This window comes from Lissotriton vulgaris, chromosome 1_1 (genome assembly GCF_964263255.1).
Source record: "Lissotriton vulgaris chromosome 1_1, aLisVul1.2, whole genome shotgun sequence".
Taxonomy (NCBI): domain Eukaryota; kingdom Metazoa; phylum Chordata; class Amphibia; order Caudata; family Salamandridae; genus Lissotriton; species Lissotriton vulgaris.
This window is the reverse complement of record NC_141685.1, coordinates 481901836-481925707: the sequence shown is the minus strand read 5'-3', so window position 1 is coordinate 481925707 and position 23872 is coordinate 481901836. Positions and strand designations below refer to the sequence as shown.

Here is a 23872-nt window from a genome sequence, read left to right as displayed (position 1 = left end):
TCGGAGGTCTCCACACTTGACAATGTTGCTTGTTTCATTCTTTGATTTCATTCTTTCCTAGGGGCATCAAATTTTCATGCAAAGTTTAGAACCCGCCCCTGTAGGTAATCATTCTCATCACGGATTAATTTTTCCTGTTTTCTGGTCTTGGTTTTCTGTTCATATTTTATCAATGCCTTTTCTCTGTCATCCCAGATATTCTTGACTAATATTCCCAAAGTTCCCTGACAGCAGTATGCCGTGTATGTTCTGCCCAGTCTGTAAGGAGCTGTGGGTCCGGATTTTCATACAATGGGACTTTGTTCACTCTTAGCCCTCTAGGAACTCTATTTTCATCAATATAACTCCGTAAGCTGGTGGCCTCCCACCACTTACGTGTTTCACGTTCGTATAGTCTCTCTATTTGCATCATCAGCCCATTAAGTTTGTTGCTCGGTTGTTACGGGTCTGGCACGATGGATTGTGCCCCTCCCCCATGCTTTCTGAACATGTCTCTTGCCGCTTTGTGGCGTCTGGTTTCACAAAACATGCCTCCTTTTGAAAAAGTCTCTGCGCTGCGTGTAAGTTCTAAGCGCTCCCCTACGCCTTGCCGCTTATTACTGCTTCAAGATAGAATTGGCACTTCTCACCGATAATTGTGTTGTCAGTCTCCCGTCTCTCTCTGGGCTGTTGCGACCAAATCCATGCACGATATTCCGTTGTGCTTAGCAGTTGTGGCGGTGCTTCCGTTATCTATGCACGCTCAATTACCACTGATGGCGGAGCACTTTCAGGGGAGTGGTGGTTGCGGTAGTGGTTAAAACGCTTCACATTCACGCTCCAATTATCCAAACTTCAAAGAATTACCGCAATCTCGGTGGCGCTTACAAAACTTTATTTAGCAGCCACTGAACAAACGTGTTTCGGCGTGAAGCCTATCCCTGTGTTCATGACACACCAAAGGATGCATATATATATAAAGCATTGACTTTGTGCGTGACAATTAATATGGGACAATCACCCTGTTTCCAACACGGGTGACTCCCTGGGACCCCCAGTATGCAAGGGGAATTAGTTCCCCCTCTGCCAACACGCCAGGGGGCTGCATTGCAGAGAGGTGTAATGAGGCCATGCCCCTTTTTACACCTCTCTGCAACGCAGCCCCCTGGCGCATACTGGAGGTTCCTGGTGGGCTAGTTGGCCTCCAGGGACCTCCAGTATGCAAGGGGACTTAATCCACCAACTTAAAACGCGCTACAGAGCGTGTTTGCACAGTGTTGAAGGTAGGGGGTGGGGCTTGAGGTGATATGTGTGCAAACATGCCCTGTGGCGCGTTTTAAGTTGGGGAATTAATTCCTCTTCAATCCAGAGGTCCCCTAGGGGCCAACTAGTCCAACAGGTACCTCCATTAAGCGCCACAGGGCTGCGTTGCAGAGTGTTGTAAAAAGCGGGCATGCCCTCTGAACACATCTCTGCAACACAGCTCCCTGGCGCATACTGGAGGTATCTGGTGGGGGGATAGTTGTCTCACAGGGGCCCCAATATAAAACGTGCCACAGGGTGTGTTTGAATACATGTCACCTCAGGCCCCGCCCCCTTCCTTCACTATTGAGCACAATATTTCTCTAAAATCAGCGGAACTACGAATTCCGATTTACTCACCTGTTGTCACGAGAGACCTCAGTGCTGCATCTTTGAGCCCAGTACGGACCCTGAAAAGTAAATCTAAGCGTACTTACCAGTAACTTGTATTTCCTTCCATAGGAATCTATTGTGTGGTTTTCACCAGAAAAGTTTCTGTCTATTTTTGAAACGTACAAATATTCCTCTAAAATCAGCCGAACTACGAATTCCGATTTACTCACCTGTTATCAGGAGAGACCTCAGTACTGCATCTTTCAGCCCACTACTGGTCCTGAAAAGTAATTATAACCATACTTACAGTACCTTCAATTGCCTTCCATAGGCTAACATTGACTGGTTTCATTTGGAAATTCTTCGAAGTGTGGAGTCTTGGAACTTTTCAAAATTCCTCTAAAAGCAGCCGAACTACGAATTCCAATTTACTCACCTGTTATCGGGAGAGACCTCAGTGCTGCATCTTTGAGCCCAGTACTGATCCTGAAAAGTAGTTTTTATCATACTTAACAGTAACTTGAATTTCCTTCCATAGGAATCCATTGTCTGGTTTTCACCAGAAAAGTTTCTGTGTCTATTTTCACAAACTAAAAATATTCCTAAAACATTGCCTGTATGACTTAAACAAATTCTTTCAACTGTTTACAGGAGATGCACCAGTGCTGGAACCTGGATCCACCACTGAGTAAGAAAAAGTAATGATAACACTACTTACCTGCTAAGTGGATTTCCTCCCATAGGATAACATTTGTGGTTCTATGTGAAAAACTTTGCAAGTGTCAACTTTTAAAATACAATCATATTCTTTAACCCTTTCGATGCTGATGACGAGCTGGGCTCGTCATGGTGCACAGTGGTCGTGTGCTGATGACGAGCCCAGCTCGTCATAAAACAATGAAATATAGCAATTTCCAGCACAGGAGGGGAATTGCCTTAGCAGCGAAGGTGTTAAAAATCACTACTGTAACTAAAACACTTTTACTCAACCATTTACAGGAGATGTCTAAGGACTGAATCTAGGATCCAATGCTATGGTTAGAAAAGTAATCCATAAAGTAACTAATTGCATTTAGATAGATAAACACATCTAGGTCAATGTTGCATTGTGTTTGAAATTGTGTTGCCCATTGCAACAACTGTAACTACTGTACTTAATAGTCTATTGCCTATTTGCAAAGTATTCAAAGTAAAGTATTTCATTCTGAGAAAGTATATTTTGTAATGTAATGTATAATGTGATTACAATGTAATTTAAAAAATAAAATATCTAAAAATAAATAGTTTAAAAAATGTAGTAAATCAGTATAAAAAAATATAACAATTAATACATTTAAAAACTCTCATTTACAAAACCTCCGAAATTCACTGAAAAAAACCAAAGGTTTCAGGACTGATATAGTTAGGAAAAAAACATACGTTTCAGGCCTTATATAGTTAGGAATTAGCATTTAAAAAACCTTTGAAATTCACTGAAAAAAACATAGGTTTCAGGCCTGATATAGTTAGGAATTAGCTGAAATTCACTGAAAAACTGTAGGTTTTAGGGGTGTTATAGTTAGCTGGACATTTCACTCGTACAAAACCATTAAAATTCCTCCGATATAGTTAGTTGTACTAACTATATCTCGCGCGCGCGCAATCCACTGCTGATGATGTCACATATTACATCATTCATGACATGGTCAGTGACATCACTGATGACATCTCAAATGACATCACTGATGACATCACTGATGACATCATCCACCTGACGATACACCTCATCATACACTAGTATAACCTTTCATCACTCACAGTAAAATACAGAGTACCATATTTGAATCCATTGACACACCAATACAAGTTTCTACTAGGTATGGGCGGAAAATCCGTTTCGCTCGCGGATTTTGCGGATTTTCGGGAAATTCGCAATCCGCGAGATTCGCGAATCTCCCGCAAAATCCGCAAATCCGCGAGCAGCGGATTTTGCTCGCACTTCTCGCACTGTTCGCGTGAGTTCGCGGCTTCCCAGTACAACTTCGCGCCCCGCGAATAAGTGCTAAATTGCAGAAATACGATTTTAGCAAAACTGAAACTACTTACCAGGTTCAAAAGTTCAGGCTCATCATTAGTAGCCATTTCCTGTAGTGCTTCCTGAGGGGCCCCTCCAGAGTTCAGTTGCCAGTTGCAACTATTATGTGACCCTGCTCTGAACCTCAGAATAGTTACACATATGCCACAAAGGTCCTGAATTACAGCTAAGGGAGACAAGCTGGAGCCAGGCTGGAAGTTAAAATCCATTAATCAGCCCCTAATTCATTATTGTCAGTTGGGGCAGGGCAGGTGTTGTAACTAATTTTGCAACAATGAAAGCACTTAGCAAGTGCAAAAGATCACTAATCAGGGCGCACTAAGGAAGCAGGTGCCAGCTAAAAAAATATTCTGTGACACATTAATCAGCCCCAAATTAATTCAGGTCACTTGAGGCAGGGAAGGTGTGCTTTGCTTTGCCGAAAATAATGTACACTGGACAACCAGAGGGTGTGGTGATGAAACAGAGGGTGGCATGGGTGGGCCAGAGGGTGGCATGAGTAGTCAGAGAGTGGCAGTGGTGACAGAGAGTGGCAGTGATGAAGAAGAGTGTCCCAAACAGGCTGGACACGTAGAAACAACAAGTTCGCAAAACTTGCGACCCGACAGGTAAGTTCGCAAATTGCGAAATTGTAAAAACCCTCGCGAACTGGCAGAAACACGGGCGAACACAAAAAAAAATCCGCAAATTCGCGGGAATTCGCGGATTTTGCGGATTGCGAGTTCGCAAATCCGCAAAATTCGCGAACGCGAGATTCGCAAAATTCGCCCATGCTTAGTTTCTACAAACCCACTCAGTGATTCCTAGATTTATACACACATCTAATCACTTACCTACAGATTCACTCATACATGCAGTCAATAATCAATAGAACACTATCATATATACTTATACACCTATATCGACATTACACACCAGCACACATCCTATTCACTTATAAAGTCATCCTATTCACTTATGCAAACAATGGATCATACTTACATTTACTTAGCTATACACTTATACAAACACCACTTTATCTATTCATATAGATAGTAAATTATATACTTAGTGTGTAATAAAATTACTATTACAAGTGTACAGTTATCCATACAGTCATGCATACAATCACTGAGTCCTATGTATACTTATTTATAAAAAACAACGACACACACATTGCCTTTTATTTTTCTACTTTGTTGGACATGTACAATTAAGATAGATATTTGCTCATCACCACACCCATAAAGATATTCACTCACCCAAACAACTGTTACAACATGTAGTCTTAACGTCATATGCCAACTAAATCAACTATTCACACATCTTTGGGCAGTCACACACCTCCCACCAAACCACATACACATTCACTCTCCTCTCCCATACAAATACTCAGTTAACTAATCAATAACAAATATAGGGGCATATTATCAAGGGGGTTTATCTCTGCTTTTTTGTCTTTAAAAGCCAAGAAAGTGGAGATAAAATTATCTCCCTATTACCTAGCTGTCGATAACACCGGTTAGCGACAGCTAGTAGGAGATAGCGACCATCTTGGGCCCCGCTTTGCATTTCAGTGATATTTATCACTAATGACATGCAAAGTGGGCGTGCCAAGATGTTAGCGACTGCAAACAGTCGCTAACATCGCTATCTCCTATTATTAACTTTTGGAGATACTTGCGCTAAGCGCGAATATCTCCAAAAGCTAACACCTGCCCCTGAGCTGTTCTTAGCCATGTTATCCATTGGTAGGTGGATAACATGGCTAAGAGCATTAGCTCGGTAATGCATGAATATCGCTGACTTTTCAGCAATATTCATGCATTTCGGCCGATTATTATTGCTTAGGAGATAAACCTTGATAATAGCAAGGTTCCTAAGCGATAAAAATCACTGCAGCTCGGCGATAAAAATATCGCCGCAAAACCAACATAGCGATAATTATCGCTAGTTGTTGGTAATATGCCCCATAGACTTTCAAATAGCTAGTAAACAACTGGAGAAGTAGTTTTTACAACAACAGACAAAGTGATACAGATGTTCACACAGTTTAGTCACTATCCAATATATTTAGAGAGACACTTTAAATTAGTCAAGTAAACAGTCAATCACACTGCTACTAAATCCTCCTTCCAGATATTTATATTTTTATATCCACTCATTCTTCAATGCAAATAGCTATATATATATAATACATATTTAAATAACTAAGCAAACCACATTCACTGGATGATCAGTGATGTCATCAGTGATGTCATTTGAGATGTCATCAGTGATGTCATTGACCATGTCATGAATGATGTAATATGTGACATCATCAGCAGTGGATTGCGGGCGCGTGAGATATAGTTAGAACAAATAACTATATGGGAGGAATTTCAATGGTTTTGTACGAGTGAAATGTCCAGTTAACTATAACACCCCTAAAACCTACAGTTTTTTCAGTGAATTTCTAAGGTTTTTTAAACGATAATTCCTAACTATATCAGGCCTGAAACCTATGTTTTTTGCAGTGAATACATATATATATATACAGATAGTCACTGAAAAACTAAAGGTTAAAGTATAGTGTGTTCCCCTGCCATGCACTACGTATGATCTCACATAATACATCACTCATGACGTGCTCTATGATATTATTTAAGGCATCACTGATGGCATCTCAAATGACGTAATTGATGACATCATCCAAGCTTCTTTTGTACACATTACTCTATAAAGTAGTATGGCATTAAAGGCCTGAAAGTAATTACAAAATTTCTCAGAATAATATGAAGCATCATTAAAGCCATCACAGACACCTTAGGTGTACAAGTTTGTATTGTCAGCAAAAAGTTACACTGGCCTTTGTTGCACTTTATTTTCTTTATTTAGACACCTTCTTAAACCTACTCTGTGGTGTTAATGCACTACAAAAGACAACCGCATTTTAAAATACATGTTTTAAATTTCCTTACATTGAGCCTTGCTTTTAAACTTTGACTTATAATAAATATTATGCATTATAGCATGAAACCGTAAAGCCCTGACATTGCACGCCACTCAAAACAAGGATTAGGATGAATCATCATAGTTGGTTCTTCTTTAATGAATAGTGCATAGACTTTGCTAAACTTTACATTGCCAGTAGATTTCAAATGGAGAATTTTGACTGTGTTTGGGAAGGGAGTATAATTTTCAAAATCAATCAATATTTTGTGAAACGAAGGACCATGAGGTAGCCTAGAATGAAAAGAAATTCTGAAAAGTGGACACATTGGGAAAGTACAATGAGGATAACACATTTTTGTGAACGCTTTTATGCTTTATTAGCCCTCAAACATGCAAGGCCTCTTTTAGACATGGGAGATAATGGGACAGATTCCATAAACTCCCAGATATTCTACCCTCACTTCTTGTATTAATTAATTGAGATTGTGGTGGATTTAGGTCTTCTGGAATCAACGCGTTCAGAAACTCTGTAGTCAGGAGAACCCTCTCTGTTGTACAAGCACAATTAAACATGGCGTTAGGAAGCCACTTTATGTCAGTCGGGTCCTGTGACACCATGTATATTGTTTCCTGCCTGTGTCTGCCATGTGAATCTGGGCATTCCCAGAGAGGTACTGTGAAAAATGTTGCTCATATTGTCTGAAGGCATCTGCAGTGTATCAGGGACAATTATGTTTTCATTTTCCTAAGACAAAATGACAACTTGGGAAGGGAGGATTGTCACAGAAAATAAAAAAGCAGATGCAGTAACATCATGCTTCCATTACATGGAGGAGCTGGAGTTATAAGAGAAATATGGAGAATCTAAATTATAACTCCAGTAGGACTATTTTACTTACTCTTCCATATCTTTGTGAAGTGTCTTCAAAACAACTAAAGTGTGACCTAAATGGGAATATCCAGGAGTGGTTCAAATATAACTAGTACAAATAGAAAGGACTGGGCCGTTGTAAGAAGTCCTCCATTTCCATTGCATTACATTTAACATCATTTACCTTTCCTTTCACTCACTAGCAATACATTTTGAAGCCAACAAATAATGCAAAGCATAAGGTTCACGATGATGGAGGAATTGCAACAGGGAGAAAAGCAGGTGTGACTACTCTTGCAGCACGTCATTTAGTTCCTTTTTAAGTTGCACAAAGCAGACATGTTTAGCTGTGTGTTGTCAGAAGACCTATTGTCTACAATACCAACACTTACAGTGGGCCATGAGTCATCCCTTTGCTTATCACTACTTGGCTTTCTCACAAATTACATTTCCTTGTGTTTCTTCTTCTTCTTCATGTAATTTTTTGACAAGGCATGGAGTACAATATTATGAATAGTTTCTTTATTGCCCTCATACACAGCAACAATCAAAAAACACATAATAAGAATTAGAACTTTAAACATTCTGAAACTCCCTTAAACATGCATATAAGCCTAAACCCCGCAGCAATCTTCCTTCTTTGTTGCAGTCATACACACAGATAAGTACAACCAACAGGTTTATTAACTTATATGTATGAGAGGTTTATAGCTACATTGTTATGGTGTAGGCAGTACAAATCAGGAAGGTTTGGCAATAGGAAGTCTATATTTCTTTATTTTATTAAGTGTATTACATATTTATTTGAATTTTGCAGTAGTTAATGTTGGTAAGTGGGTAGAAGAAAGCTTACTTTATCATGGGAGAGTGCAGGGATGTTTTTTATCGGTACCGGGTGAGTCTTGGGTGTTTATTTACTTGTACAGTGTTTATTCTATGCCGTGAAAATTTTGGACCAAGTGCAACACATTCTTTGAATGCGAGCTCAACTCAGAACATTTAGGAGCTAGGAAGAAACTTGTTTTACTGGGGCAAGCAGGCGGTGTAGTTGCAGCTCATTTAAAATTTTAGGTTTATTCTATTTTATTTAAGAATTAGTCATTTTGAATGAATGAATGAATGAATTCCGATTTGTAGAGCGCACGTAGCTGCCCTGAGGCATCCAAGCGCTAAGCATACCATCTGAGGTTTGGGTTAGAGGAGGCAGGTTCAGCTCCATTTATTTTAATATTATTTAATATTTTTTAATATTACATTTTTTAATATTATTTTAATATTTTAAGGTTGTGCTAATTACGCTTTGAGGCAATTGCTCGGCAGCGCAACTGCAGCTGTGATGGGATGTATGTGCGCGCTGGGAGAATGCGCTGGGCAGTAACTTGGGACCGAATGTGAGCGGCTGTGCTTGAACAATTGAATAAGGCTTATCAAGACTATTTTGAGCATTTTAGGCCTCCGTACAGTGGAGAATGCGCTGGGAAGTAACTTGGGACCGAATGTGAGCGGCTGTGCTTGCACAATTGAATAAGGCTTATCAAGACTATTTTGAGCATTTTAGGCCTCCGTACAGTGGTGCGTGAGGCAGCCATTTTAAATGTGGAGTTCATATCTTGGGAAAGAAATTGACAGGAACAGGCATTATTGTTAGCAGGCATCAACTGAGGATTACTGAGTTGAAAGGAGGAATTGGTTGAGGAGAGAGTAAGATTTTGAGTTGTTAAACAAATTATATTCGGTGAAAGAAGTATTATGGAGCAAAGAGAGGAGCAAGATTTAGGTCTAGATTTTAATGTAAGGAGTCATGTAAATAAGATTTTTGTTGATTTGGCGGACAGATTCGATAAAAAAAATTCATGATTGCGTGGAGGAACACCTAGATATGAGAGAGCAGTTAAAGGCTGTAATGGAAGATGAGGAATATTCGTCAACTGAGGAGTTTGAGGCACAAGCAGATATATCTTGTGATGTGGGCAAAAAGAAGTTGCTAAAGAGGAAGCAAGTGAAAATACAGAAGGATAAAAAGGAAAAAGGTTCTGAGCGTAAGGCTCCAGAGAAAGGGGACAAAGATTTTCCCATGAAGGGCAAAAGTGGTGATGCTAGAATGGGGAAAGTCAATATACGGTGCCTTGTGATGAAACATCAAGCAGTGGTGATGTTGAGCTAAGCTGTTTATCTGATTTGGATGAGGCAGAAGAGGGGTGGGTTAAGCCCAAAGACTGAAAGGTTGAGCAAGCAGATGTTAAAGTTGATTCAAGTGATTATGTGATTCGACTATGAGAAGAGATGTCTGATCTGCTCTTGATTCAACATCTTATATCACCACAATGGATGCCTGGTAAGCATGTAGCACGTTGCACTACATATTGGATAATGTGGGAGGTTCCTATGGAGCTACAGACAGGACTTAGATTAAAGTGTTCAAGGCCTGTGTTAGAAATAATCCAGCATATATACCAGAATCCGATCCTAATTTTTTTTAAATAAGTCTGGCTGTGAGCCTAGCAAAGGGATGGATAAAGGCCTTAAAGGATGCCAGGATAGGGTGTTGTACGTGCTGGGTCCTATGGCAAAAGTATTTGATATGTATGAGGAGGCATACATTAACAACAAGGGAGTGGATGTGAAAGGGCAATATGTTTATTGGGAAATTCCAATACTGCCTTGTGTATGGAGCAGAGGAAGAGCATGCTAATGAAAGATTGGCCCACATTATCAAAAGTGGTCAGCAAAAACTTTGGTGTTGAGTGTAATGGTATGCTTTTTGATGAGTTAATTTATCAAATATATTTCCAGGTATGTGGTCACCTTTAGTTCGGCTCAGAAGGCTCTGAAGGACATATGAAAGGTTTTTGGAGGGGCCGGGAGAATGCGGGGTCGATTCCTTAGCCGTGGACAAGGAATTACTCATGGATCTCTTACACGAGGATTTAGACCGTACGAATATAAAACAGGGTCAAATTATTTTTACCCGCAAAGACCTAGAGCAAGGGCATGAGGAAGTTGGAGTGAAAGGAGATCTAGAGGAGGAGCAGGTATGTCAAAAGCAAGACCCTTTATGTATCCTTGTACAGCTGGGCAGCAGACTAGCTCAGTTTGTGTCATGCGGCAAGGAAATTATGAAGGATCCTTGAGTTTTGAGAACAGTGCAGGAGTATCAAATAGATTTTATAGGTATACCAGTGCAGGACAGATGGTCGAAGGTTTTTAATTTCTCAAGCGAGCTAGTAAATTTGGTGACAAAGGAAGTGAGGGGTCTTCATGAAAAAGGAGCAATAGAAACTGAAAGTTTGTCCAGAGAGTTTTGTAAGCAACATATTTTTAGTGGGAAATAAGCACAAGGGTGTGAGGCCAGTCATACATCTGAGAGATTTGAACAATTGGGTATGTTACAATCACTTCAAGATGGAAGGCGTTTGTATGTTGCGAGACCTTTTAAGAAAAGGAGATTGGTTGACCAGACTGTTTTTAAGGATTCTTATTTGACCACTCCAGTGTGTCTGGAACACAGTTTCAAAGGCAGGGAGTTAGATGGAGGCTCAAGAGCCTTCCATTCAGTCTGACTTTGGCACCCTGGTATTTTTCAAAGGTCGTGACAACGGTGACAGCTTGGTTAAGGTCAAGAAGATTGTGCTTAATAGTGAATCTATTGTGACAATATTATGATCATAGAAGAGACAGGGGAGTTGGCTTTGGAGCAGAAGGAGTTAGTGGTGCAAGTATTAGATGACTTGGGAAAAACAGGAAGAAATCATGTTCGACAACCGGTCAGGAGATGATCTTTTTAGGTTTTCTGATACCGACCTTTGAGGGTGTGTGGATGTTACCAATGGAGAAAGTGAAGAAGATTTGCAGGGAATTGAAAAGGATAGAAGGTGCAGAGTAGATTTCACTATGCCAGTTGGAGAGGTTGTTGGGTTAACTATCGGCGCCGATTCAGGCTATTTTCCCAACACCTTTGCATTACCGGGCACTTCAGAGATTGAAGGGTTATCATTTGCACATGGGAGCAAAATAGTCTCAGAAGTTAAGGCTGAATCAAGAAGAAATAGAGCAGGTTAGTTGGTGTTTGCCAAATTTTGAAGCCTGGAAAGGCAGACCGATATTAGGAGAAGTGCCAGAGCCATTGATAGCATTGATGAGAGTCTTCAAGGATGGGGAACCAGATGTGGTTTAGTGGTGACAGGAGGGCTTTGATGTGTCAAAGTAGGTATAATTCATATCAGTTGCCTAGAGTTGTTGGCAGGGTCCTTTGCAGTGAACAGTTTTGTGAGGAATCAGGCAGTGTTGTATTTTGTTGAAAATTACCAATTTTTCAGCAGTCAGATACGTCAACAAATTGGGAGAACTACATTCAAGTGCATTGGCAGAAAGGAGTTTTGGTAATATTGTCTGGGCAACAATATAATAGTTTGGCCTCAGTATATTCCAGATGATAAGCAATGTAGAAGCAGATTGGAATTCAAGGAATTTGAAAGATTCGGGTGACGAAATTAAACTGCTCTTAACAGGAGGTGGGGATCATTAGAAGTGGATCTATTTGCGAACAGGATGAATGCTCAACTTCCAATTTTTTACAGCTGGAGACCAGACCCAAAACCAGAGTGATAGATGCATTTCTACAGAACTAGGAGGAAGGAGGCCTTTATGCTTTTCCACCTTTCGTAATGATTCCTAGGGTGCTTATGAAGGTCTGGAGGGAAGGAACGGAAATGTTGTTGATCACTCTGTTTTGGCAGTCACAGGTGTAGTTTTCAGATGTGATGAGTCTGTTGATAGACAATACCTTGTTTTCAGCAGTTGTTGGTGGATAATCAGTGAGGATGCCACGAGTTAGTAGAAACAGGTCAGTTAGTATTTATGGATTGGATGATTTCAGAAGAATTTGGGAAGTGTCAGGATTATTGACAGAAGCTTCAGACCTAACTCATCAATGAATATTGAGCATCAGGTACAACAAAGAAATATGTTTATGTTTACGGATTTATAGAGCGCATGGCTGCCCGTGAGCGTCCCAGCGCTGGTGACATACAGGACCATATGAAGAAGACAGAGTAGCTGGTGTTCTGCAAGGGGTGTGGATTCCGTATAGGCATCTGTAGGTGGGGTTGCACATTATTGACAGCACAGTCAGGTTGAGTAGGTTGACTATTTCAGCAGGTCAAATTTTGATAGATGGGGTGCCGGTCACACAACATGCTCTAGTGAGAAGGATCTTTTAGAGCATTAGTGAAGAGGCACCCCGACAGTAAAGTATTCATAAGTATGGGATATGATGTTGTTATTGAAAGAGATTATGATTTGGGGTGTAATTAACCACATCGCTGCGTGAAGGATTTTCCTCCTGTGCTGGGCCATAATGTTAGTGGGTGTGGTCATGACGAGCTCAGCTCGTCATGAGCACACGAGCACTGTGCTGCATGACGAGCTGAGCTCGTCATGAGCATGGAAGGGGTTAATTGAAGTTGCTATCTTGGAATATGACTAAATTACTATGTTTAGTTCTTTCCGGAGAGTGTCAGACATAAGGGCTTTTGAGGTGTCTTCAAGATGTTACCAACCAGATGGTGTCTGTTTCTATGTAAGTAAGTGCACAAAGATTATGTCACAGACAAGTTTTTTATCCAAAGAAGGATGAGCATAATGATTTATGTGTGGTTAGATGCTAGATGTTTAAAGGAATAGGAGAAGAGAACTTTGGAATTGAGAGTAGCTGGAAATTCTCAGATATTGATTTCATTTAGACAGCCACATCATGCTTTGGCAACTCCAACTTTAGCAAGATGAGTTAAAGAAGTAATGAAGGATCGATGTGAGTCAGTTTTGAAGCACATTATGTTAGAGGGGCAATAGCAAGCATGGTTTTCATGGTGTGCAGCAGTCTTAGAAGTGTTATGAAGGCAGCAGATTGGTCAAGTGATTCAATGTTCAAGATATTTTATTGTATACCTGTGGGGAATTCTGAGAAGATAATATTGATGGGTTTTAAAAATTTCTAATATTGGCCTTGGTGCCTTATCATAAAAATGTAGATTTCCCAAATGTTATTGGTTAGAAAATCAAGATTTTATTAAAGACACAGCGATTAATATTATCCCTCCCATGTTTTTCGCATCCCTATTAACGTGCTTAGATTTTCTTTTTCAGGCCAAAGTTAAGAAGAGGACTAAGAGTATGGCAAGATAATAGTTGTTGATACCATGAAAGACAAACATGGACAAACAATTGTTAAGTTAAACAAGGTTGATTTGAACTTTGAGTTATTTAGCAGCAAAAAGAATAAAAATGGCTGTGGGTTCATATATGCATGCTCAAAGTAGTTCCAGAACGTTTAATGTTCTAATTATAATTCTGTGTTCTTTGATTGCTGCTGTGTATGAGGACAATAAAGGGACTATGCATAATATTAGCCTCTGTGTCTTTAATAAAATCTTCATTTTCTACCCATTAAAACTGTGGAAATCTGCATCTCTTTCACATGGAATTTTTCTCTTTCTCCTTAGATGCTCATTTTGTTTTACATTATGCCCCCAATCCACTGTGCATGTTGCTTCTCCCATTTTCCTTCATTGCTCTTTCATTGTTTTTGTACACCTTCCTCTCCTTTGTTGCTTTTCACTGCTGATTAGTGTTTTTTGTTTTTCTGCCACCTCTCCCAGTTTCTTCACTATTTTTCATCTCTAGAGCTCTTCACTATTGATTTCATGCCCACGCATCCTGCTTAGTGTTCTTCAGCTTTGTGTCTGGCAGCTGCACATTCCTTTTAGGTTGCTCTGTCCTTTTTGTTGTTCTCTCCTGTGTTTACGTTTTTGTAATTTAATTTACCATCTAAAAATGGCTATCAGCCATCTCCATCTTTGAATGTTAATTCAAACTTACACAAGAAAGCCAGAAGTTTTTACTGTGTACAGTGACACATTCACATTCAATGTGATGCCATGAGCCATAGGAATGCACTGGCTGCCAATTTGGAATTCTTCTTCTTTCAGAAAACCTGTTTCAAACCTGCTGCAAGCACATGCATGGTGCATGTGCTTGCATTATCACACACCAGAGGCTGGCCACAAGCACATCCGCATGTAAGCAGCCCTGGACAATCTGAGTAATTATTTATATTTTTCATTGTTTCTGAAAAAAGCATTGGCAAAGCCAGTGACATCCATTGAATTTTTAACTTTGCCAATGCTTATTTAGCATTAATGAAGACATGATAGCCAAGAAGGAATGCATCTGAGAAAATAGATATGTTAATAAAGCAAACGCAAAATGTATAAATTATTCAACTCTTACCACATTCAAATCAACTTTGGAATGGTATAAGTTGCATAATAAAAAATCTAAACAAATCTTCAGCCCCAAATGCCATTGCAATATTTTTCCAAATACACGTCAGGATTTCATGAGAGATACAAAAGTGCCACTGATCAATTCACACGATCTATTCAACTACTATTTAATCAAAATGAAGTGTGCATTGCACAACATTGCTTAACTGTCATATAATCATTCCTAGAGGCTCATGTCAAGATTGGAGTTCCTCCTCTGACTGGACACCATAGAAGTGCCACAGAACAAGTTATCTTACATCAAACTGTGTATTCGTCAAAACCCCATGGAGCTTCTGCACTCAGATGAGTAACTCTTGTCAAATACACATACATGTACTGTCTTCCCTGAAGCGTAGTTGCAGCACTAGGAAACATTCTAATCATTTAAAATAGAAAACATTTCCCAGGGACTCAAACTATTCAGCCTCTAATAATTAATCACAATCTCATAGAAGACTTTACTAGTCCTTGTCTATAGTTTACCAATACATATCATACATCAATAAAGTGTAGCAATCATCTGACACTTCAATCTATCCTCTCCATGTCAATGTACTCTAATTTTAACACTGAATGCAAGAGTGAGCAGGTGCCATTTGATGTTCACCCTTATGACAGCTTCAAAATAATTGAAAATGACAGTTTGGGATTGATTAAGATTCAACAGTTGAATATTTGCAAACACTTAAGGTTATCCAACATCAATCACTTAATACATGGTGCTAATGAAACTAATATTGACAATATTCATGGATCCAGTCATCAAATTTGATCTCCCATCTTGACGACTAGTGTTCTCACCTTAGGTAGCTCTTCAATTTGATTGGCATCTAAATAAAGTTCCTCTAATGTTCTCTCAAAATTGAAAACCTCCTTTGGCACCTGCTGTAGACTGCAGTGGGAGTAGTCTAAGACCGAGATGACTTCCTCTTCTCCACGAAAACATCGGCATGGCACCAGGCGGCCGATGATTTTCCGCTTGGTTGTCATCTCCAGGCACTGCACTAGAGAAAGAAAGAACACAGGCCAATTTTAAACATGCATTTTGAAAGTGGGCATAGATAAGATTAACGTTTTGAGAAGTTTCAGCCTATACAGATGCACAGAAATGTATTTAGAATTTCAAAATAAATATAAGTGAGATATCTTAGGATGGGACACGTCAAGTGTATCATCATTAAATGTTTTCAGTAGAACAATTTGAAAATACCAGTCAATAGAGACATAGACTTGAAATCACATATCTAACAGCATTCATGTAATTTTGATATCAATTCCGCTTAAGTACAGGCTTTTGCTCCAAGAAATTTTCTGACGTAGAAATACAAGCAGTACTCTTTCATGGTACAGAGATATCAGAAATGGAATTGTACAATGCTTACAATGCTTGATAAAGGTGAAGCTACACGTCTTTCGAATTTATCTACTTGTTGAAAAATCTATCTCCGCTTTAGATACTCAATATGATAATTATGATATGAACATGATAGTTATATATGAAAATAAACTATCCATGTGATAGTCATCTCTATTTAGCACACATTAAATACTTGCCTTGCTTGCTGTTATGACCTAATTGGGTTTCAAGTTTGTATTAAACATTGTTTCTATGCATTTAAAACGTATTCTCAATATAAAATAACCGCGTAGCCCACTCCAGCACTGCATTTTTTAAGCACTTCACAAAGAAGTTTTTTACCAATCTAAAACAAAGCATATTGTTCCATTTTTACAGTGATCGTTTTATCAGCTTTCTCAAAGTTGCATTACTTAACAGCAACACAAGTAGTGTAATCCTATAATTGTCATCCAGTGAAGTCACAACAAATGTGTCATCAAGAAAGCACGGACGAGAGCATTCAATGCCAACCGCGAAACTCTTTTATCTATAAACAGGAGACCCCAGACTAAGAATCCGGTTTTTGTATCTACATTTAATACGGCATTTCAACAGATCAGAAAATTGGTCTTAAAAAATTGGAAGATCCTGAACACAGGGGGTATGAAAATTGAGACACCCTTATTTTCTTTCAGACGTAGCCAAAACTTGAGGGATCTGCTGGTACATACCAGACCGAGGGATCTGGGAGTAGCGAGAGAGAATTTTACAGCGACAGGCCTACCTAAAGTGATGGGTCACACACGTTGTGGTGCATGTAGTGTCTGCCACTTGACGAGTAACTCCACCTCCATCAACTTAGGACTCCACACTCCCTGGGAACAGAGATCACACACCAATTGTAATTCCCAGGGAGTGATCTATCTGCTGACTTGTCCCTGCCTAAAAATGTACGTAGGGATGACCAGCAGAAAAGTGCGAACTAGAATTACGGAGCACCGCAGTACCATAAGATGTGGTAAAACCAATACGAAACCTACGTCCCACTTCTTTGAGCAAGGACACAGCATTGAAGACATCAGATGGACTGTGATTGAGAAGATAAAACCGAGCAGACATCACATGGAGGACCAAAGGATCCTACTACAAAGAGAACAACGATGGGTCTATCGCTTGAAAAGCCATGTAGTAGGTTTAAATGATGAGATCCCGTGTCAAACACTAGGGAGACAACTATGAAGAATTGATCCCCTTAATGTCGCCATAGTCACCTCCTATCCCACACTCACTTACCTACTCCTGTTTGTATTCCAGTGAGAAATGAATACTCGGGGGATAATAGACAACACACAACTGCAGAAGTCTAGGAGATATACCACCCTGACAGTTGGACATGGGTTAAGGTATTTTCTACCATTAGGGGGCTAGCAAGGCACACATTTATGTACTCTGTGGTTCCATAATTACCCATATGGGCAAGCCTGCTCTACTGTAATGAGCCCTCTCAGAAAATAAAAATAAAAATAAAAAATAAAAACAACAAGAAATAAAATAAAGCATATAGTATGGGGCACACTAGAATTATACCATCCCCGTATGATTGGGAACGATTAGGCTGCCAAGGTGAAGTAATATTGTCATGATGGATATATACCATACTCTCTTTTTATAAGGAACGAGTGTTATTTCTGACATCTACATAAGAACATCTAATATGATATAACACTCGTCATGATTGATACCTTTCTTTCAAGTGTGATTTTACAGTTTACACTTCAGAGGAGGCTAAGCCCGAGAGTGAACCAATCGCTTTGTTGTATACTGACGATGGGCTAAAACTATTCAGTATCAGGATTGTTTACCAACTCCTGTGTGGGCACTGGGCTTAACATTTGCTTATGCCGACTACACACCACATGCAAAATATCCCATTACCGTGGGAAATGGTTAGGTGAGATATTTTTTTTCTCACTACTATCGTGTCGTTTTCATCTGGGATATTTTGAATTGGGTTCAGCAATCCGACTGACACAGGTTAAAACGTAGAGTAGCGGGCGACAATACGGGCAAATGGAACTACAACTCCCGAAGGTCCCTTCACACTACCACGCTAACGTGGCTACGTCACTGTGTTGGTGACGTCAGACACCAGAGACGGAACCGATCGGTAAATAGAGGAATGGACACCGTGTCTTTCATCTACGCGGTGGCATTCCGTCCGAACAGCTGTAGGCGGGTCTAGCCGGACTGAACGGTAAGATTATCGGGGTGAGGTGTGAATTATCCTGGCGCCATACCAATAGTATTGAACGCCGACATTGGAGACCATATAGATATCGTTAGTCACCACGTATACTCTATACTTTATCCCTTGTAGATTGTGTTCATGGGCAGAACCTCCCGGGCGACCACCAGTTCGAGTTTGTGAATTTCTTAAACTCGGTGAGTCTACTTGATTGAAATGTACAAACCTCATTGGAAATTCTCTTTTTTTCTATAATGTTTTACTATCTGCTTTAGATAATGGGAGTTCATAGATAGGTTGTTAGAGGACGTATGGAGTCCCGGGCTGGAACATTGGCTTGTGAATGTGCTATTAGATTCTAGTTCTTACTACTAGCTATACCTCATAATTAGCAATTGAAGTATATCTCGTGGATGGTTTAGTAAGACCATCCTCATTTAAATAACATACTAATGAGTGTGTGTGTGGAATCCAGTTGAAACACTCACTAATTTGGAGACAGACCTGAGCTAACTACTAATCTCAGGATGGAATTGAGTTCCCCTTAGATTAAACCTTGTATTGGGAGGGACCAGCTCTCATTCTCTTCTTATTTTCTTTTACTCTTTTCCAGTGAATGTTCTCCCTTAATACTTGGGGACATTTTCTCCACTGAATTACTGACATACCCAGAAGAGTACGGATCCTTGAGACCTACTTCTATTTGGGAAACCCAATGATCGAATTACGACATGGGTAATGGGTGGATTTGACTGCGACAGTCCTGAGGAAGACCGGAGTGACTTTTCGGGGCATAAAAAAAGCGGTCGAAACATGTTGACTCGAGCAGTGGTAGGAGGGAAGTCTTGAGGAACCTCATTTTTCCCATCCTTTCTTATTTTTAATCCTGATAAGGGTACCATAATTGGTTCTAATAAAGTATTTCTTTCTTTTGGCACCCCTAATCAGTTTTAACACACGTCCTTACTGCACTAATTTTCGTCACACTCACATCAGATCCACGAGGAGTTCCTTTGCACATTGTATCACTCATGTATGTTACCCGTTGTACGTATTTATTGATTATGTTGTACGTCTTGTACCGTGGAATTTATTATTTTTCCCCCTCCCTTATGCTCCGCCCTGGATGTCGCTACACCAGGGCGTCTGTGGCAGGCCCTATGATGAAGCATGTCACATACTTCGGTATGTGAGTGAGGGCAGTTTTCTCAGATTTGGGAATTTCCCTTTATGATGTTGGTGGACTCTACATACCCATTTCGTATGTGATTACAGTTTATTTAGGGGTTTGGGGTATTGGAGTATAAACTATTTTGGCCCTCTCCCATTTTGCGTGTTGAATAAGTCACAACAAATGCCACAGTTGAACACAGCAGTCACACCTTTCCTGTCTTCGTTGTACCATGACAGATGTCATGCCTCAAATATTCATGCATCTTCACGACCAAATTTAAAATAAAATAATAGCTATTTAAATAAACTCATCTCTACTTAATAGCCTTGCCACAAATGCATCTGCTTATTAAAAAAAACAACAAAAAACAATTTGTGTTGGGTATGTGGTCTACTGTTGGCTTTATTCTTTCACTTGACCCTGTACAGTATTCTGCTGCCTTTTGACTGGGTTTCCACTATACAAATACCACATACATACACACACAAGGTGAGAGGAAGGATCAGAGAAGGGGCCGCAGTAAAGGATCAGAGAGGAGGCCCAAACAAATGGATTGTACTGCTTGTGTCCTTTAATACTATATCACTTATAGCATTTTAAATGATTACATGTTAAATCCTAGCATTTGTAACAAAACTCATGACATGTCTAACTAAATCATATATGACAACATTGTGTATGGTACAGTGCCTGGTTCTAGTTAATGTACTGTGGCTTGCAGGTTGACAATACTGTCTATGAAGGTGCCTGACCTTTAGGGCAAAAGTTATAACTGTAGGTTATAACTATAACTTTCAAAGATCTGTGTAGTTTAAGTTTAGTTTGTGTAGAACGAATAAATAACGTTTTTCTAACTATAACTAAGCTTAAACCTTTGTTTTCTCATTGAATTTGTATGGGTTTTTGTTTTCAAAATATCACAAATAAATACATTACTGAACATGCCAGATTAAAGTGCTGATGCATAAAGATGTAAACATAACCAGTGCAATTTAGCTAATCAATATACACTTTAAGAATTACAAATGAGTCTCTTTTACACTATATCAAAGAACTTTCTAAGGCGGCAGTTTAATTGGGTAGCAGTAGAGATGAAGCATAGCTTCAGTGCTTGCCTACAAGTCCTGATGCCGCCCTGTTTAAAAGGTGGACGAAGTAGAGTGCGTCTAATGTCCATTAGGCTTGGGCAAATGCAGATAACATGCACAAGATTCTCTCTTCCCATTCCACAGAAGTGGCAGGTATGCTCTCCTGATGTCCTTTTCCAGGGGGTAAGTGCAGGAGGATCGGCATAATACCAATGCGTTGTCTTAAGAATTTTTCTTTTGTCTTCATTTTAAAACTGTGCATAAATATGTTTGTGGTTTAAGAACTTTATAGTCATTGAGCACTGGCCAGCCATGTGCACTTTTTGCCAGGGGTTCTTTGTCTTCAATTATGGATATCGTTTTTGTTGCATTTGTTACTTCCTTCTTGAACCTCTGATGGGTTGTAGAGGTGGCCCACAGGCTAGTTAGCCCCAGCTTTGATAATGAATTGAGCAGGCACTCTCTGGCGGGTGAAGTTTCATGACATGTCAATTGAGCCCAACTAAGTGAGTTTAATGATACTTGCTTGGCTCCTCTAATCTTGTGCCAAGAAAAGCAAAATATAAGCTGCCCATAAAAGGTTACCACAAAAAATGTCATGCAACTAGAGCTGCCAATTTTTCAGACAAAATCAGATTGGCTCAAAACTGTCAGAAAACTCTCTTTCAAGTGGTAAAGTCACTATCCAACCTCGCTAACACGACCCCAGCCGTCTCCCTCTCGCAATTTCAGTGTGAGGAGTTATCCACTTTCTTTTCGAAAAAGTGGCAGATATCCAGGCCTCCTTTTCTCCCATAATGTCTCTCAAATTGGACATTTTGCTGATCCCTGGTTTTTTAGCACATCCAGCTCCTAGAACTTCCATCTTTTGTATCCCTCCTCACCACTACTTAGTCAGGCTTCTGTCTGACCCGTTTCCCCCTCGGTGTTGGGTAAGTTTACAGACAAATCTATAGACCTGCTCACCCAACTTTTAAATGTTTCACTTCTGGAAGGCACTGTTCCAAAGGCCTTGAAACATGCGATGGCCAGGCCTTTACTTAAAAAACGTAATCTTGACCCATTTATCTGGTCAAACTATAGGAATATCTGTCCTGCCCATATTATCTAAAGTTCTAGAGAGGTCCATGAACAAACAGCTCACGAAGCATACAGAACTTAATGGCCTGTTCTACCATTCTCAATCAGGTTTTAGAGCAGGCAGTAGCACACTGTCAGCTCTCCTAGCCGTGATGGACTATCTCAGTCAACAGCACTGCAACCCTGATCCTTTTGGACTAGAGGCCACAGGGGTACAATACATGGCACTTACATTGTTGACCTCCTTTTTGCAAGATCACGTATTTCAAGTCCACTTGCATTGGCATCACTCTGAGCCACACTTGCTACCTTCTGGGACCCCTCAACATTCCAGTCGTACTCCAACCCTGTAAGTGGTTGTATGTAAGACTATTGGGGGACATTGTTCAAAACTGGGGCCTTACTTTTTTCGCATTTGCTGACGAAATTCGTTTTTTCCCTGTCTTCTCAAGAGAATCACAGCAGAAAGGCCTTGAACAGCTACCGCACATAAGTCTCATCTTCGATGAACACCAACTCTCTCAAGCTAAACGGGGATAAGACTAAGGTGTTATTGGTGGGCAACCATTTCCACCCATAGGGCCCTCACTTGTAGCTTTTGGCAATGGGTGCATTTCCTATCCCTGAGCCCATAGTCATGAATTTGGGAGTATGGCTTGATGAAAGCCTATCCATGAGTCATCAAATTACCAAGATGGCTGGCATGTGTTTTGGCATTTTCAGATGGCTTAGAAACTTTTGGGATGTCTTCCTAGTTCTGCACTAAGAACCCTTATCCAGGTCTTGGTTATTTCCAGGTTGGATTACAGTAATATTCTCTATCTGGAAGTCTAAAACAATCTGCTGAAATGACTCCAGATCATGCAAAACGCGGTGGCAAGACTCTAAATATGACTTCCCAAATGTTATTCTATCATTAGTATGCTTCAGGACCTTCATTGGCTTTCAATTGGACATTGTGTTCAATTTAAGGCACTTTGTTATGTTCATAGATGCGTTTCCAATTTTCTGATGTCACCATATGAACCCAACCGACCTTGCAATAATTCATTGAATCAGGAAATCTCACCAAGGGGGCTGAGCCTTCTTCTTTTTAGATCCACAGCTATGGCACTCCTTACCCCCTGAAATAAGAGCTTGTCATTCTCTATTGCTTTTCCATATCTAGCTGAAAACTTGCATGTTCTTATCTTGGTGTAATGTGGCAATGGATTCCGTACGATGCGTAGCACTGGGAAACCATTTTTTGGGTAGCAGTGCTATTTAATGTTAGGTTAAAGTAACGTTATAGTTAGGTGTGACAAAAAGATCTGTTTTTGATTTAAAAAGAACTTAGACATTCACTGAAAAAACAATGGTTAAAGTAATGTTATAGTTAGGAGAATATGTCGGAGACAACATTAACATACTGTACAAACCCCCCCACCACAGAAATTCACCAGTTATAGCTCACAGAGCTCACTATAACTTGCGCCCCGCTATGCACTGCTTATGACCTCGCATATTACATACATCAATCATGAAATGTTCAATGACATCCTTATGACATAACTGATGACATCTGAAATTACATCATTAATGACATCACTGAATAAGTTGAGCTGTAGATCAGCCAGGAAAATGCTGGGAATACCATTGCATACTACTAACATGGAAAGGATGGGTCCAAACGGTATGAACACAATACAAAATCGCTGGGAAACGATCTCAGGTCACTTTGGTAAGTTGAGCTGTCCATCATCACGGAAAATAATGGGAATACGTTATATACTAATGTGAAAAGGGTGGGGCAAAATGGACAGAGCTTGTAGGTGATTTGGTACCTTTGCATACTCAGCAGCAAGTAAAAGGGGGAACCATGGACTCTGCTCTCAGGCGAGGAGATGACAAGAAAGAACCCACTCGTCTAAGACAGTCTCTATAGAAAAAATTGCACTCCAATGAATCAAAGATGTAGTCACCTCCATCAAGGATTACATATCGTTTTCAACATGCAGATGTAGAGAAAATACACTGGCTTTGCCTTGACCTAGCACAAGAAGTTAGGACAATTTGTCCAGTACAAAAGTGAAGCTTCAACTAGGGCACCTGCCATGTTTATGTTTGTAAGTGCTTCCCATTGAGGTTTCATTTTTGTGAAATGAGCGCC

At 40.0% G+C, this 23872-nt stretch overlaps 1 protein-coding gene across 1 annotated transcript in view; it reads right to left on the bottom strand.

The window, feature by feature from the left end:
* LRRC7 (leucine rich repeat containing 7) overlaps positions 1-23872 on the bottom strand; it is a 1701172-nt gene that overhangs the window by 1494435 nt on the left and 182865 nt on the right. The window contains exon 2 of the mRNA XM_086936257.1: positions 15599-15801. Within this exon, the coding sequence (XP_086792383.1) occupies positions 15599-15801 (203 nt within the window). The remainder of the gene's footprint in view (positions 1-15598; positions 15802-23872) is intronic.